Source organism: Ixodes scapularis, unplaced genomic scaffold (assembly GCF_016920785.2).
Source record: "Ixodes scapularis isolate PalLabHiFi unplaced genomic scaffold, ASM1692078v2 PGA_scaffold6__148_contigs__length_123643588, whole genome shotgun sequence".
Lineage (NCBI taxonomy): Eukaryota > Metazoa > Arthropoda > Arachnida > Ixodida > Ixodidae > Ixodes > Ixodes scapularis.
This window is the reverse complement of record NW_024609881.1, coordinates 83489925-83508693: the sequence shown is the minus strand read 5'-3', so window position 1 is coordinate 83508693 and position 18769 is coordinate 83489925. Positions and strand designations below refer to the sequence as shown.

At 45.2% G+C, this 18769-nt stretch overlaps 1 protein-coding gene across 1 annotated transcript; it reads left to right on the top strand.

The window, feature by feature from the left end:
* Window positions 1–10260: 10260 nt before the first annotated feature.
* LOC121833065 (soluble calcium-activated nucleotidase 1-like) lies at window positions 10261–17477 on the top strand. The gene is made up of 2 exons (XM_042286145.1): window positions 10261–11352; window positions 17233–17477. The coding sequence occupies exons 1-2, from the start codon at window positions 10683–10685 to the stop codon at window positions 17460–17462; spliced, it is 900 nt and encodes a 299-aa protein (XP_042142079.1). The 5' UTR covers window positions 10261–10682; the 3' UTR covers window positions 17463–17477.
* The last annotated feature ends 1292 nt before the right edge of the window (window positions 17478–18769 follow it).

Below are 18769 nucleotides of genomic sequence, written 5' to 3'. Positions count from 1 at the left end.
CATTGCTGCCACAGGGACAGAAATTGGCAGTATAGAAAATGAATGATAATACAAGGAAAGTTTCTCCGGAAAGATGGACTCGTCAAGCGTCTGTTTCCTATTGGACGGTTGGTAACACAGGCAGGAAAGAGGTCGATTCTATTGGTCCTTTCAAACCCGGAAAGATTCTAGAATAAAAGAAGAGACAGTCACAACCTCGCTAGTACATGTTCAAAAGGCTAAGTAAACAAACAAAAATATATCTAGGGTACGTTAGCTTGTCTTTGCTGGAATAGTAAGGCCCCCGCAGAAAGTACAAACTCGAGGTAACGTTTTTTCTTCTTTTTTTAGTTTGAAAAGCAGAGGAAAAATACAATTCTGTTGTACCTTGCGACCGGAGTGTCCTCTTTTTCTTGCCCGCACTCTCCCACTATGCTGGTGGAGCCGATACATTTTCTTTTATCCTCTTGAAGGCTTTCTAACTGCGAGACGCCTTTTTGTTATTGTGAACGGCGCTGAAGTGACTTTGCACTTCCCCTTTTTTTGTTTTCAATGAACCTAAAAGATGAATGAGCAAACTTTTTATTATCAACAATTTAGAATTTACCGCACACGACTGTCCAGGGCCGGCCCGGGCCGGCGCGGCCCGAAAACCCTTTGGTTCAAGCCCGAGCCCGGCCCGGGCCCGAGAAAATACGAGCTACCAGGCCCGAGCCCGGCCCGCGGGCCCGGCCGGGCTCGGGGTTTTGGGCTGGCCCGGGTCCGTGCCGTGCTCTAAGCTGGTGGTCTAAAAACAAAGCTTGCGAAAGTATAGGTTAAAAAAAAAATAACGTCGAAAATCACCAGTAGCTTATCTAATGCTTGCATTCGACTCAGTATGTGAAGTGACGAAACCGGCTCCCAAGCCTGCCGGCGTTTCGCTTCTCTTTCTTATGACACAATTAGCTCCCAGTAATAGGTCCTAAGATAAGGGAGCGTGAAATTCAGTGTGCACGCGGGAGTGCCATGTGTCTATAAATCTGCGGCCTATGAGATAACCCCATTTTCCACCCCAGAAATGCCAAGATAAAGTGCCCACGACGAACCTCCCGGGTCATAAACCGAATGACCGCCGGCTCTCGGCCATGGATGTGGATACAAACGCTTCCGGAACGCCATGGTGACGAAAAGCAGGTCAGAAGGGCACTTCAACCTCTCACGGCATCCACTTTTGCTCGGGACTTCACTATAAAAGGAAGAACCTTCTCGTTGGGCTCCTCACATTTTGTGTCTTTGCATGATAAAGCTTTTGTATTTCTTTTTTTAATTCTTACTAAGTTTTAAGAAGTCAGTGGCATGTCCCCTCCTACCATAAAATAACAAAGTAAGCGCCCACCCAAAATATACATATAAAAAAAATTGTGGAATTCGCGTTTCTTATGTGGAAGAGCAAAAATGCAGAAGGGTCACATGATAGGGTGGAATCCAGCGCTTTGCAACGACGCGCCCACGTCAAGCTTCACCGTTTGCACCGGTGTGCTCGGAGAAGCGGCATCCGCGGTTACCAGGTCGGCTCAGAAGTTTGGGGCATAGGCGACGTGAGCGATCGAAAGCGTCGCTGTGGTCGGCCCACCACAATTGGCCGAATGCTGACTATGACGTCAGCAAAGGATGTCTCATCGACGGAAATAAGAGGAACGTAAGAACTTCAATTTTGTCGGTGTTGGCAGGGCTGCTTTGAGAGAGCTAGGATTGCAGACTTCCACCATGCCCATTACAAACACCATCGAACTGGTTGTCCACAAGGAAATGACGTCACGAAAGGTAGCCGAACGAGGGCGCCACCGAAACATCTCGCTGCTAATAGGCGCTCGATATCTTCGCCTAGTTTTCGAACGTTTGAAAAGTAGCGAGTAAACGCTTATGGTTACATGGGTGCCAGCTCAGCATTCACAGCGGGGAAGACAAATCTGCTCAGGGATGTGTGTGACGTCGACAGCGGGAGTAATTTTCTCCTCAGCTTCGTGTCAGCGTTTACGGCCCAATTTAGCGGTCTCCAGACTTGACAGCCCCGCAGACGAATGTAGCGACCTCTACGTTTGGCACCGAATAGTATAATAACAAAAATATGATTGAAAACAAACTGATCCGCCGCAAAACCAGGATTGTTTGTGCCGCCCGAGCGTCCCTCCCTACCCTCCGTCGCGTAGTTGACGTCATGCAACGCCGCAACGAAAAAAATTATTAAAATAGGTCCGACGTTTTTATTGCGCGATGCTGCGCGCGCCGGGTAGAATTCAACGGAATTTCCCTCTCGTATGTGCATACCGATTTACGGTAGTCCTTCGAAATTCCTCGCTCGTAAATGCTGTCGAGCTTCGCGAAGTTCGCGAGCGCCAATGGGTGTCTGCAGGGGCTGCACAAGCGAAGTTTCGCCGGCGCAGTACTACCGCTTAGCCTGGAGTCTCTAACCTGCATCATGTAGTAGGGATTACACCATCGCACGCCGGTACGATGCTCGTCCAGATCGAAACGGTCAGGGGCGGGGGTTCGAACCAAGAATCCCCTCCCCGGACTCTGTATGCGCGAGCTTTCAGACCACGTGCTCCGTGAGGCGCACTAGCACACACTGTCATAATAATAATAATAGTAATAATAATGATAATAATAATAAGAAGAAGAATCCTTTATTTGTATCATGCCCCAGAATAACCTATTGGTTACAGTGTGGTGGCACATAAAAAGTTAAAAAAAGGGAAAGAAAGGGAGAATAAAACACGCAGGAAACAGTAGTTAGTTATCTATCCTAGACGCATCACCGGCTTTGTGCATTGGCACTGCCACTGACCTTTTCCAAAGGCATGGGAAAACACCATTTCTCAGCTTTCCTTTGCCCGCAAAAATAATTCCGAAAATAGTTTTTTGTTGTTGTTTGTTTATTATTTGATGTTTTCTGTGAGCGTTTGCCTTGTACTGAAATGAAAGAAAATCAGGAATATTTATATCAGGCTTAACGCGAGTAAAAAAGTTCTGAGCAAATCGGAGCATTGAGCTTTTACTTTCTTTCGACCTCCCATCTTGTGCGTCAGTTACGTCACGTCCTATTTCAAGTAAATAAGAACGCGAAAGAGGGGAACCAAAACTAGAAAAGAAATACGTTATTGCGAGCAAATCAGAATGCGAAAACAATAAATAAAGTGTATTTGCTAACTAATATAACCAAGCTGTTTTTGATCTAGTATGAGGAGAAGAAAGAGAAGGGGGAGGGGTACACGAATAAAAGGTTGTTGATTAAACTGTACTTTTTTTTCAGTATTTCTTTCATCCGCACTGTTATCAGTGATTGGACGGATCGATCAATCAATCAGCCATGTTTAGAGATACATGTAATGATAAAAAAGTTTATATTGTCTAGCTCCAATGATTTAAATCAAACTAATCCGTATTACATCAATAGTAACCCTGAGACGTAGGAACAATTAAAAAAAACGAACGGGATAACGAAGTCTCTAACGCGGCTTGAAATTTATTGATCAACCATTTAGCGCTCTCAGGGCGGCGCCATTTTGTTAGACCGCAGCGCCCTCTTCACAGATCCGGGAAGTTCAGCAGGTTCGGCAAAGTAAAACGAGAGAGAGGGCACGCGCCCGACTCTGCTAGCAGCAGGGAGGTTAGAAATACTAGGAAAGGGCACGTTGCAATATTGGTGGAGCCTAGTCATAGAAAGTTTAAACGATGTTGTGGCCAACGTGACCGTAGATCTCTCTGGCGATTGCTGCGCGTGACATGTCACGTGTGTGATGGATGGTTGATTGTAGAAGGACTCCTTGCAGGCTTGCGCGCGATCCGTCCGGTAGGTTTTATCAGATCGAAGGCTAGACTGCGGTGTATTCTAGTGCTACCCCATAGCTAGACGAAGGCTAGCTATGGTCGCGTGATGTGGTGACGTTGGCGTGACCACATTACATCACGTTGGCGTGACCACATCAGGAGCGTAAGAAGCAGGGTTGCCTGGTTGGGCTGTAAATAACCCAATTTGGCTACTTATTTTTTGTAGTTGGCGGGAAAATATGGTGGTTGGCTATTTGGCTATCATTGGGCAATTTCACACCCGAGATTCAGCCATTTTCAAAACACTTGGTTTCAATGCCTTAAACATGGTACATCTGAGCCGGGTAGAAAACAAAAATCAACTCAGGAGATTAGGAAAGGAAAACTTCGAAATTACCTGCGTAAAAATACCATATGTGGACCCTCCTTGATGTTGGTCGCGGAGGTGCAATACTGTTTTTCTGAAGTTTTTTAGCGCGATTTCATATCACAGTCAGGGGCGGGGGCAGATGTTTCCAGAGGGGGAAGGGGGAGGGGGGTCAGCTTAACAGATGTCTGACCCTAAAATACGCATGCGGATGTTTTATCCTCTTTTTGCTGTCTTCTGTAAATACATGTCTTATGTTATGTTTCGTGTTATCAGTGTTCCAAAGAGATGCTTTGAATATCTTGTAAGAAGTTCTATGTTGACAAGTGCTGATTGTTGGGCAAGTTGGTATGGTACGTTAGAAAACATGATTGCGCTTTGAAGACAGGGACATAGGAAGAACAGACACCACAGAGCGCTCTGTGGTGTCTGTTCTTCCTATGTCCCTGTCTTCAAAGCGCAATCATGTTTTCTGAACTTCTATGCGTTGGGCTATTATCATAGACCGAAATTTGGCTATTTTTGGGCTATATCTCAGAAACATTTGGCGGGTTAATCTGAAAGTACCTGGCAACCCTGGTAAGAAGGAAAATCAGAAAGAGGCGAGGCGTCAAGGGAGCATGGCTTGTGGAGGCTACGCGGCTGGCGTCATGCCCTCTCCTACCCTTCTATCCTCCTTGGCTAGCAGACGGCAAACCGGGAGGTTGCTGTTCTCCATCTTTGGGCTGTACAGGCGGGCTCTACCGAACATCCAACTATCGCTCATGGCTGCCTTATGAAGTGGTTCACGTTCTTAGAATATTTATGGCGACTCCAAAGTCAGTCTTAGCGCTCTGTTGTTTTATTTCAGTAAATGATCAACTAGCGTATATTTGTTCCGTTTCTTCAATAGCAGTGGAGTCAGCCGGCGACTCAATCGCTGCATCTATTGCGCCAGGAGAGCACGTTTTTATTTATTATTTCAGACTTCCACTCATTGTCGCTAAAGGCCTACACCAGTACGAACTTCGTATAGTAAAATAGCTACAGCAACCGGATTTACTTTTCGCCGGAGCGACCGGCCACTCTGACACAGTTTTTCCATTTTTATTCGCACGCAGGTAAAATCGCAATTAGACTCGGTTAGTCTTTTTATCGAGCATAACATTACGCGATAACTTTCATATCAAAATCTGCGCATCTGCGCTTGGAATTTTTAAAATGACGTGACTTTAAATCAAGTTTGAACGCCAGCCGGATGTTAGGTACAGCCCACTCGGCGGAGCAGACAGCCCGCGGGTGAGAGGGAGAGGGCATTTTTTCTCTCTCCGCTCTTCCTAGTGAAGACCTCTTTCACAATTCAAACGACCTCCTCGCCCTCCGCGCGGTGTCCCCTAATCTTAGACCTATACTGACAAACGCACACAACCTCGAATCACAAAACCATACAAGCCCGAAGCACAGAAGAACACAATCCCAAACACAAAATGACAAAACAACACCAAGAGGATTGCGAGAAATTCCTGTACTTGACAAGGGCAGCCTGTGAAACCGGCATCACGTACCAACTTTTTTATTCCCTTATCAAAAGACAAGTAAAGTTGTCTGACAAAGAAAGAAAGAGAAAAATCCGAACCGTGAACCCTTTGACCCCCACCTGTAAAAAAATAATAAAAAAACCCTTCAAACTTAAAAGCTTTTTCGTTCCCTTATCAATCGATAAGGAAGGTTGTCAGATACAGTTCCCGGATCTTTCTCTGGATGTCAAACTTCAGTGCCCTCCCACTCGAGTACACAGTTGCTGCACTCGTCCACGTGCTTTGCAATTTCGTAGTTTCGTGAATTATTTTAACCGCCCTTTTATGCTCCAATATGCCGTCGTTTAAGCAACAACCGGTCTGTCCTACGTAAGAAAAACATCAGCGCAGAGGAATATTCTAAACGACCTTTTCCTGACAAGGCACAGAGAGATCTCTTTTATAATGCCTGCGTAGAGCACAGATGCTTATGTCTTACCACGCTGACATCTCCTCAACCGGTTACGATGTAATCCTTCAAATTAGTAAATTTGTTTGAAAAAACAAACAATAAAAGTTACAGGACCACGACTGTAGTCGTGTCTGTCGTCATCTCCCTGCGAAGAATCTAGCCCCATTGTTGTGACAGAACTGGAAGTAGTCTAAGTTATGAATCGGCTGACGTTACTGCATGTACTCCGTTGTGCTCTATACTTAGGGTTCCATGTTCTCGGTATATAACGATAAACACCGAAAATTAACCCCGAGGCGGTTGTTTTCTGAATCGGTGAAAACCGGAAAAACCCAAATTTGCACTGTCCAATGCCAGCTACACGGGAAAACATTTCCTACCTTACTTTTTTTTTTCTTTTTTTTTTTTTTTTCGTTAAAAGGGTAGTGCTACGGTTTTAATGTTGAAATAATTTTTAAATAATAATCCTATTTTAGAGTACGCCAGCATTGTATGGAGTCCAAACAAAAAAGTAGACATCAATAGACTAGAAAAAATTCAAAGGCAGGCTGCACGTTTCATTCTTAATAAATACAAACGAACAGACTCTGTGACTGAAATGCTTAGCCAGTGTGGACTTCAATCATTAGAAACTAGACGGAGAATAGCGCGGCTAAAGTTCTTATTTGCGTTGTATAACAATCACTTAAACATTGAACCTGAACTATATTTAAATGAAACACATAAACGATCGCGCAGATTAAATCACAATAAAACAATCCAACCGTATAATAGTAGGATAGACGTTTTTAAATATTCATTCTTTGTGCAAACAATTGAAGACTGGAACCAACTTCCAGATTATGTCATTAATTCTGCAAATATGTTCCAATTCGAGTCTTCTTTAGAAAAGATATTTACCCAGCAATAAATAAGAAGGGCGTTTTTCCTTTTTTTCTATTTCACTTCTTTTTACAAAGTGTGGCGATATGGTTCACGTTGTCTTCAATTAAAAATTGTATAACAGTCTTCTATTACGTACATATGTATAGAGTTCAAATTTTTGATATGACTATATATATTGTTGTTACCTCTCCTGTAATAGCCTTCAAGTGAAGGCTGACAGTATTCTTAAATAAATAAATAAAAATTTGCAGTTTGTATTTTTTATATTGTTTGTCTAGGCACACGTGACAAAAAACGCGTCACCTTTCCCCGAAAACCTGCTATTCTGTTGCGCAATCGCAGAGGAAAAAACTAATTATTTGCCGATCTGCAGCGGCGTATGGCGGTTACGGGAACGCTCGGAAGTCAACGAAACCTGTCCACTCTCCACTGCTACACTCGCCGTCAGCCCCTTGGCAAATCGTCGTTTGTGTCGATCGCTCAACGCGACCTTCGACTATGCTAATTTTTAAAAAGGTGACAATGGACCTTTTCCATATACCGACGGCACCAGGCGGTGGCTGCGCGAACTAAAAAATCGAGGAAGTGACCTGCGCTACCAATCAATAATGGGAGCTACGTTACCAGTTGCTTCGCTCTCTGAGCAGCGTCGCGTGCCCAATGCAACGAGGTAGGCCCATAGAGTTATTATAATGTACGCTAGAGGTTCAACTGGCGCTAGTGTCTATGCGACTTCCGGGAGGCAAATTGAAGCAGACAGCAACCAGTCTGCTTTTGCGGTGCTCCTGTGCATTCCTATGGGAAAACGCACGTGCATTTTGTCTCTTCGCCGGAAAACAACATGAATAACTTTTGTTATTTCTGTCGTAACGAATAGTATGTACCTTTATTGGTATTGTGAAAGTGTAATTGCTTTAGTTACAGCATTTTTCTTTACCGCTGAACAATGTTAAACTTTGCTATATTTCAGGCCCAAACCTCTGTTCCACGGCAGGTATGCAAAAACGAGCGACGATTCTAAGCAAGATAACGATCGAAAGGAATGCAGAGTGTGTTCGAGCTTCGCTAGCATTCCGGTGGCGCTTATATATTGCTAATATGCCCGTCCCGTCTTTATATGAAAATGACTCCGTCGTGCGCATCTTTACGATCGGTTAAAAAATATTTGAACATAAAAAAATAAAGTACGTTGGCCACGAAAGGTGTGTCTTTTTATTATTTCCTATGTCGGGCAGCTTTTATCGGGCACCTGTTCTCTGGCTTCTCCCTATTTGGAAAGATTTGGAGCGTGCGGGTGACGCTTTGAACCCAGAACAAGCATCTTCGCACACGAGTAGAAAGAATAAAGCAGTACTTATTTAATGGAAATCGGACTTTATTACGTGGCTTTCAATTTATTATGATCGTCTGCATGCACAAGGAGTTACGTATCCAGTGTTACTGCGAAGTTCTTGCCGTCTCTTGGTTTTCCAGATGTCCTTCGTTCGTTTGGCACGTATATCCCCGATGCTAAAAAGCGCCGATGCCGTGTTCGCGCTAACAGTGTCCGACAGTGCACATAAATACAAGTACGAAGCGGTTTTAGCACCGTTTTTCAGGCCACGAATTTAAAATAAAAACGCCGTAAGTGACCAATTATTTTGTCTGCCTGACTGAGAAATGTTTCAATGTGCCTAGTATGCTCGAATTATTCCTGATATTTTCTCTTATAATCGAGCGCAGAATGAAAATGCACTCGCTTTTTCCCATAGAAATGCATTACCGGAAGTCAATTTCGGACTGCATGCACACTAGCGCCAGTTGAACCTCTAGTGTACATTATAATAACTCTATGGGTAGGCCTAGCGCGACTTTAAAGAAGGAAATCCGTAGCGTCCACCCAAACGTCGTGTTTTTCTTTCCGTCCACTTTCTTTTTTTGTGTAACACAATTATATATATGCTGCAATTACGTGTTCTACTCGTCGATTTACAGCCTCATTCCGAATTTCCTCGATTTTTTCGTGCCGACTTCCACCGCTTGGCATCGGGCGCTCGCGCGTGCGCAGAACGCTTCTCGGAAAAGGTCCATTGCGGACGAAGCGGCTGGGTTCTCTGAAGAAAGGATCCAACGGAAAACCACATGATCCCCCAGAGTACGCCACTCGAAAGACGACCTGAGAGTTGAAAGGCACTGTGACCTTCGCTTTGTTTAATTTTTCTTTTTGATATTTTTCTTTTTTTTAATTTAGTACATATTGGGGACCTCAGGGCCCAAGAAGGGTGGGCGGAAGAATAAAGCGCGCTACACGAACAATAATTAAACATAAAAAAAGAAGAAACACAGAAAACTGCTGCATAGAAACACACATATACAAAATATACATATATCAATACCTACTATATCACATCCTATTCATATGGGAGTGATGTGTACAGCACGGAAGCGCTTCCACGCGGGCACACCAGCACCGCGACTGTGTTTTGATAATTCCCGCGGCCGGTTTCCTCACAGCGACGTAGTAAGAGCTGCATGCTTGCGCTTGAACGTATTCTCGTACAGCGTGGCTCGTCATGTACCGCATTAACCTAACTGAAAACAGCGATCGGAGATTAGCGATCGGAAAGAAAGAGCGATCGGAGTACTAATCTCACTGGCTGTTTTCAAGCGATCTGCGGTCACGTGACTTCGCCGTTGCGGCGTTTTGCTCGCTCCCCGTGCCAGCAAAATCATAATTGTTTCGTTATTCGCAGTGTTTGATATGTAGCGACGAGAAGAATAAGGTACTTATTGCATCGCGCGTAAGTGTGGTGCAATCCACGACGACGTGAGAAATGGCGGCGCATAAGCGATATCAGACGACAGATATACAACCCGGAGAAAACGAAAGCGAAACTGCCCGTTGACAGTCTACTGCAAAGTAACGTTGGTCCACTTCTCCCAGCATAGAGATCATACATACCAGAGCCGCTCTGATGCATACTAACTGCTCCTTGAACTGCTCCCAGAGTGCATCTGAATCGCTAGATGCGCTGCAATTTTGCATATAAGTCAAATTTGGTACCTTGGACGTTACCTAGCCAATGTGGTTAAATTTATAATTTATGGAGACGTTAGAGACATTTATTAGATTGTAGTGACCTGTTTTCTTAAAACTATTAACTATTGTAATTTGAATAGTTTTATTTACGACAATAGTTTTAGAAATCTAAAAAATATATTATTTCTAGTTACGAAACTATCACAGCGGCCGCTGTCGCCAAACGGCCAGACCAGATCGCCCGGATTGCGAAGTGAAAGAAAAATGGCAAAAAGCGTAACTAATGTTGACGCGGCCTTCCTGGCCTTCGTCTTTATTTTTTCCCCGTAATTAGATCCGCGTACTCCATAAGATGAGCCATGCCCACTCTGCCAGCTGCCACCCTCGCTTCGCCAAAACAGTGCCACGTCTCCCAACGACTGCCGGAAGCCGACGCTGAACTGGCTGAACGCCCAGCAGCGCCCAGCTGGCCTCATTTCCCCCCCAAGCGCGGAACTGACGTCCACTGCTCGGCACCCGCCGCCAGGCTCTGCCCGCCGCCGCCTTCGTCCATTCATTCCTTTCCCCCCGATCCAGCCATCGTCATGACGCCCAACCCATTGCCACGCTCCCGATAAACCCAGTATCGGGTCTCCCCTCAGATGGATAGTAGTCATGGCGTCACAGCCATTACTCTACGATAATCAGTTCACGAAACAGGAGTCCACCGCTATCACCATGATGCAAGACTGGATGTCATCGGGTCGCCTGCCGACCACATATCGGATCGGCAACTCGACGCTGCGCTGCCAGCTCAACTTCGTGGTCACGGTGGCTGTGCTGGGGGTAGCCTGCCTGCTCCTGTTGTACGCTCTGCTGCCCTGGGGCAAGTACCACATCATCAGCGACAGCGTCGACGGCCCGGGCCACGAACATGGGCACGCGCACATCCTCCAAGAGTTCCTGCCGTACAACGCGACCTACCCGCTCTCGAAACCCGTCATGTACGGCCGTAAGGTGAGGTACAAAATCGGTGTCATCGCCGATTTAGACACCGAATCCAAGTGCAAGGACGAGAAGGAGACGTGGATCAGCTACCTGAAGGTAGGCTACCTAACGGTGGACAGGACGGCGAGCGAAGTGGACATCGAGTGGGAGGACGGGATGATCACGCTCAAGAGTCAGATCGCTCACGGCGGGAGAGGCATGGAGCTGTCCGAACTGGTGGTGTTCAACGGGAAGCTGTACGCCATGGACGATCGGACAGGTATCATCTACGAGGTGCGCGGTGACAGGGTGATCCCGTGGGTGTTTCTCAACGACGGCGCCGGTGAAGCTGGCAAGGGTGAGAATTTGGACCCTTTGCTGCAGACCTCTGTAGTAAGGGAGCTCTTTCACACACCCTCATGAGCTCTCCTGAGTTGGGAGCCAGCGTTTTCGGGATGTTGCAGGCCTCCTTAGGCAAGGGCGTCTCCGATCCTTTTTACACCCCTTTGATCTCTCGTGAGTTAGAAGTAGTTGCCATCGCTATGGAGTATGGTTTGGGTGTAGGCAAGGTGCGATTGTAGGAGTGCTGCAAATGCATCTTATGCGGACCTAGCTTGTCAGACTGGCACAAAAGGGCACAAACAAGTCGCGCATGACGGTCATGATCCTGTGGTTTGCAAGTGGGTGGTACCTTGTTCTCCGTATTTGCCTAAAAGGCTAGTTACTCAGTTCTCCGTTTCGTCTTTATTGGTCAGACAAGTGCAGTGCCTGTAAGACATTACTGTGGGGCGAATAATAATGATATGATTGGGGTTAGAGGGTAAAATAAACTAATAATACTGGTGGTTTTATAGTGATTTATTGGATTGAGCAAAGGTAATATACTCTGTCCGATTGATTTTCTTTTTTTTATGATTCTGTATTTTTAAAAAGACAGCCTTACCACCATTGGTACCACTATGATACCACCAGCTGTGTAATACCTGCATGCATAGAATTCATGACTGTTAAATGTTTAATTGAAATTTCTGTGTATTTTTGTTCACTTAAGCATTTATGCTTCAGGGTAGATGCAAAATACTTGATGCCCCAGTTACAGCTCTTAGCAGTCAAGGCCGGTGCAAGATGCAATCTCTGCGGGCAGAAATTTGAGCAGACAACAAGAAACCTTGAGCAGACGACTAGAAGCCTTGAGGAGATGACGTAAAACCTTGAGTGCTGCGGGCAACCTTCGACAGACAAGACAAGACGTAATCTCAAAGAAATTATCCATATAGTTAAAAAAAGCTATCATAATGTTTTCGCTTTCATTATAGACAAAGAAATATAGCTTTAGAAATAACAATAAAAGATTGTTTCTCCTTTTCCCAGAAAACAGCTGTGGTAACAGGTATCTTTTTTTCTCTTTCTTGGCAGTATTTTGCACTGAAAATTATTTGCTTTTCGAATTTCTTTTGCACACAATGTTCATCGTGTGGCTGGTAGTTCACAACAGAGTTTTCTAATAATCAAAGTGACGTGGAAGATTAGCAATGTTTCGCTTTCACAGAGTGTATTTCTAATATTAAAAAGGTAGGGAAACGAAATTCCAGCACTCATTTTTTAGCTTTAATGTGTTGCATGTTGCAGCATAACCTCAAAAACACCAGTCTTGCATTGAAAGGCAGAAGCAAACTAATTTTAAAGCTAATTAAACGGGTGTATCTCGAAACAACCCATTCTTATTTGAACCCTTCTCGTTTGAACCCATTCGCAAAACGCCCTTCTCGTTTTAACCTTTCGCGTTTCGACCCTTTCTTATTTATACCCGTCTCATTTGAACCCATTCTCAGTTGAACCCTTCTCGTCTGAACCCATTCGCGAAACGCCCTTCGCGTTTTAACCTTTCGCGTTTCGACCCTTTCTCATTTGAACCCGTTGTCATTTGAACACCATAGTGAGGTATAGAAGGAAGGAAAAACATTTGAGGATGAAGGTTGAAGATGAAGCGAAGCGGCATCATCGCTTGCATAGCACATGAAACAATTTTCCTTATCCTGCTTGCCACCCCGAGTCTGTTGACGTAGCTACGTGGTCACATGGTGACGTGGTTTCAAAAGTGCTAGCGCAGATTCGGTACTTCATTTCTCTTCTGTCGCTGTATGTCGTTAAGATGTCGTGTGGAGCGGATGTATCATTGTGCTAGTCGTGTGTTATTGCTTGTAATGGCCAATTCGGGTGGTCATTTTCCCTGAAAAAAAAAAGTTTTCCCATATCTTCGGCAAGGGCGTTCGCGTGGTCAAAGGCTGGCAGGTGCAAGCTTTTCGGGTTGCGCTTCTCAGGCGTGTACCGGCAGTTTACCAGCAGAAGTTTTCCCGAGCTCCAAGAGGTCGGGCAGCTTGTCTGCCAGACTGTATCCGGTATCGTCACATTTGAATCGGGATAGGGAACCAAACGAAACAATGCTCGCTGAGGCGGAAAATAGCGGGTTCGAGTGGCAAATGAAGCCATTGAGACAGGCACCCTTTTGTGCTCTGAGACAAGATAGCAAAAACAACGAAGAGAAAGATAATTTATGTCTCGAAGAAGGTCAACATTTTTGGAATAATTTATCCAGCCTGAGCAAGGTATGTTTGCTCTGAGACACGGGCTGCATCATACATCACTTTGTTTTATAACTCTTTAATAACAAGTTATTACACCACTGAAAAAAAAGTATGCATATTGATGCAGTTTGAAACTTGAACACGCATTACAATTTCAATCCAAACAAAATTCAAACGAAGTTTATTGAAATTTGACGCGCGTGCGGGCAGAACCACACTGATTTATACATCTGCCCTTTCAATGATTTATATTTTAATATTCTGTCAGCTGTACGGACTGTGGTAATGCCAATATTTTGAAAAGTTTTTGTGAAGCCGCTTCTGTTTACACACATCTCAGAGTCGTAATTTATGTTGTTGGCGTATGCAGCGTGCTCATGGTACCATAGAATGATCGAAGAAGAAGTTAACAGAGCTCACTCACGACCCAGTCAAATAAAAACGCCAGTTCATTGTACTTTGCATTCGGGTGGAGAGGGTCACATGATGCGCCGCTGGCGCGTTTTTGGTCGCCGATGCCACAGACGAGGGCTCAAGGCAATTAATTACACGAATTCGCCATAAATACCGCAGAAAGATTGCGAGATTATGATGTTGGATTAATTTGGGTTCGAAATGAGAGAGGTTAAAATGAGAAAAGTCTTTCTGACAATGGTCAAAACCAGAAAGTATGTTTTGAGAAAATTTGAAATGAGAAAGGTTAAAATGAGAAAAGTCGTTTTGAGAAGGGTCAAAACCCGAAAGTTTGTTTTGAGAACGGTTTAAATGAGAAAGGGAGAAACGCAAAAGTTGTTTTGCGCTGGGTTGAAATGAGAAGGTAAAAACGAGAAGGTAGAAATGCGAACGGGTTCAGATGAGAACCACCCAATTAAAATCTTTCAATGTGCACCTGGTGGATGCATGCGAATCCTATTTGGGAGGTAATCTAGCAACGTTGGGGAACTTGCTACGTAGTCATGACGTAGCAGATTCCATCGGAGCAGCACCGCTCTTTGGAATTCCAACATTTTCCTTCTTAGCTTTCCTCCTCAACTCACAAATCGCGCATTGAACTAAACAGTCCAAGAAGACGGAAAGGAGGGACCCCATCTTTCTCGGACCCTCGATTGTGCACCGGGATACAGTCATTCTCCCCCTAGAAGATTAGCCAGTCGCTCAAAACTAGGACAAAAGTTGCTTTCCCCAACCCGTTCAGCCCTAAGCTGACAGTGTTGTGGAAGCTACGTGCTCTTTAGGCCAACCACACGCTCATCACCCCACAGGTACTTAGAATGGCTCGGTTGTAAAGTGTTGATGCTATTGACACCACCACAACGCTGACAACGCCACCAACGGCAAAGCTCATAATTACACCAGCTTTGCTACTTCACGAACGCGGGAAATCTTTTCTTTCTGTTTTCATTTGCGTCGGATATCCCATGACGTATCACGCTCTCCGTTCGCTTCTCTTCGAGCGCTTGCTTGAGTGCACCGTTTAGGACGACAAATATAGCCAATCGTTCAAACTACAAACGTGCAATTATCATTTACGGCTATTATCCGTCATGCTTGACTCATTTCCGAACGAAATTTGGATATTTCAATTTTGGTTTCCGTACCCCTTTAGAGAGGTCGCAAAATGTTTTTTGAACTTTTTTTTTGTAAGGTGCGGATTTTTAATTTTGAGGATTTACCTTATGACTACTCTGAAATATTTTTCTAATAAAAAAAAGCACCTTTTTTTTTTGTGTGTGTAGAGCTATATGTCAATTTCAGCAGGCGATAGGAATCTTCACATTTGACAGGAAAATAAAGCGATGGAAACATTTCGGGACAAGTGGCTGACGAGAGAGTGTCGCGGCATCATTTTTGAGCACTTGAGGGAGTGGTTAAAGAGGCAAGAAAAATAAAGTTCTCTTCGCAGTTCCTTTAATCTGTTTACTGGTTTATGGCATTGTTCAGCTATCTGTGGACGTGTTCATACTTCAGTTTATTTTTGGTTATTTTTTGGAAGTTGCTTGTCACAATCGATGTGCACACAATGCTTTCAGATTGTTGCGCTGCCGATCCTGCCAGGACCATTAAGGATTGAAGTAAAAAATAAAAAAACACCACATTTTCCGGACTCCGCATCTGGCGCATAGTCTGTAGGGGCGAATTTGGGGCAAAAAATAAAAGCTTTTGCTTAGCTAGTCCGCACCCGGTGCATGGTCCGCACGCCGTCCCTAATCTGAACATAAAAATTATCATATACAGCAGACCTTGACAAATGCCTGCCCTATTACCTCACAAATAAGCTTGTATCATACATAAATCAATATTAATATACTCCGTTATTCATCAAATTCTTCGCATCTTGTCACAGTGAACAATATAAAAAAAAAATCCTCGTATAGTCCACACATGTAGGTAGTCCACACCACGTGAAATTTCAACTTTTAAACATATATAGTCTGCGGACTATAGTCCGGGAAATATGGTAAGTCGAATGGGCACCGAAATGCAATAGCAGCACAGCACAACACTTTTAATGTTAACAAGCTATTGCCAGCTGTTGTTTTATTTTTCTACTAAAATAGACCCTTTTCAAAAGTATGTGCTCACCAGTAGATCCCCAAGGCCGTTTTACTTTAGGCACACACCTTGAGAATGCACTTGACACAAGTGCTGTGTCTTGCTCTTGCGCAAAATATGGCAGCCATCAGCGTTGCTTGATGGCCTTTTGAAAATGGTCTATTGAACAACGTGTCCATAAAAGCAACTACCGCAAAATACCGGGGAAGCGCCCACTCCACCTTCACTGAAAACTAGGTTAATATAGACGTGGGCACTGGTGCGGTCAAATCGGGCACCTAATGAATAGTTTGCAGAATTCCCAAGTTTTGGAAAACGTTTATATAGTCAGATACAACATAAGAAAGGCAGTGCAAGGGGGAAAAGGGTGAAACTAGGAAAGCTGAAATGGAGAGAAGCCACCTCCTTTCCAGAACGGCTTCTCTCATGCGTGTGTTTTTTTCCCCTCGCACCATCTTTTTTATGATGTATCTGACTATAGTGGCTGCTTGAATGAAGTGGGCGCTTCCACAGTATTTTCCGATAGTGTGGCAGAAAGTGTTAATTTAAAGTAAGCTTTGAAGTTTAGTTCCTATTAGCACGCTGTTTGCAGGGATCTCCCTTGAAATCTTTGAGATACGGACATTTGACAAGTTTCAGGGTGTTGAAGAGGGGGGACGAGAGCAGAGGATGGGGTGATTGCTCCAACTTTGGTGTTCTCGGCGCTCTCTCTACCGCACAACGTTGACTTTGTTTGCAGGCACCATGCAATTCTGTTGTGCAGTGCCACACAAGTCTGCCAAGCACAACAATCTGTTGGCGTCTTGTGCATTTTCAAAATGAGCATCGTCTCGTCCAATGCGGGCAAAATACAAAGGGGGGCTGGGCGTGGCAGCAACGGGCAGTCAGCCAGACCAATGGGTGGCAAAACCACTGCCGTTCACTGTGGGGAGGAACCTTGCCCGTTTCGAGCAAAGCGCAAAAGCGCGCCAACGTTGTGTTTGCGCCAACGGTGTCGTGCAGTGTGCACTGCCTCTGTCGGTGGCCCCCTCAGAGTCAGCCGGTGAGGTATTTGTTTCAATATGGTAGTTTGTGACATCTGTTGCCATTGCGTCTGCCAGGTTTCAAGAGCGAGTGGGCGACGGTGCGGGACGAGACACTCTACGTGGGCGGCCTGGGCAAGGAGTGGACAGACAACAAGGGGCGCGTCATCAACCACGACCCACAGTGGATCAAGATAGTGACCCCCGGGGGACGGGTGGAGCACCGTGACTGGCAGGACAACTACCGCAAGCTCTGCAGCTGGGCCAACTACGGACCACCTGGTAGGCCTCGCATGTGCCTATTCTGAAGATGAACTTACCTTAACTTTGAGTGCCTTAATGAACTTTGAACTTAACTTAACTTTGAGCACTTTGATGAACTTTGATAAACCTAACTTTGAGTGCCGAGCTTTTCTTCCCCATATGCCTAATCAAAGTTTCGGTCTCAGTAACACTGTAGCATACTCTGCAAAGAATATTTATTTATGAAAGACACACTGTTTGACGGGCAAAAAGTTAATAGATGTCTGCATGCCTCCAACCTGCAACAGATTTCTCATATTGTATGTTTCGAGACAGGATACTAAGCAGCGGCACCTCGACCTCGCACCCCGAGGTCACTCTTTTGAGCGGCCTGTCTCGGCACTTGCCTGTAACTGTAACTTCCCTGCTTTCACGGTAGTCGGATACCGACTTCATCAGTAATTTCTAGACCTTGGCGTTCGCCATGAAGTGCAAGGTTGAACAACATAGATTCGCCGTTCTGCAACCACGAAGGAGCATACCAAAACAAAAATTGCCCCCTCCCCCCCCCCCCCCCCCAAAAAAAAAAGATTATGTGCCAACAAAAAACGGGCACCAGAAGATAACATATTGTTCTCATTGTTTGCGCATACATGCCAATACACGTAAAAAAAAAAAGGGCAGCCCAGTTCGGGGGGCAGGGAGCAAACCGAAACCGCTTGAGTACGTACTCAGGTGTGGCACTCAAAGGGTTAAGGGTCGAGATCCCAGAGGAAAGTGTGACAGAGCACCACGGAAACAGTTACAAAACCAGCTTCCGCGGAAAATCAGTTCGAAGGAGTGGCATGTTGAAAGGGAAGCACGAAATTCTAAATGTGCCCCTATTGAACCCGCGACCCCGTGGTTGTGAGCTCGACATTCTATTGCCGCGCCTTCTACCGCCGCGCCAAGCAAGAGGGATTAAAAACTGACATACGCCAAGGGCGGGAAGTGCGTACATCGTAACTTGCGTAACCTCCTTTGGCCGCCACAAGGGAGGGATTGCAACCAGTGCAGATAGAAACCGAGAGAGCGGAGACGTGAGCGCGCGGGGAGGCCGAAGCACCGAGTTCCGGTTGCAATGATCAGTGGGCAGGTGCAAAGCTAGCTGCCTTTCTCTTTGCCAACTGTATGAAGATGGCGTTAGGCGTTCGCGTCCTAAACGACGAGGCAACTGAAAGTACTCCCTGCTGCCCTCATCCCGCTGGGACCAAAGCTTTTGTTGTTTGTGAGGATATGTTTGAACAAAGTATAACTGAACAGGCACATCCGGAAAATCTGTCAATGTTCTACATATATTCTTTTTCCTGTATTGCCCCCCTTTATGTAATGC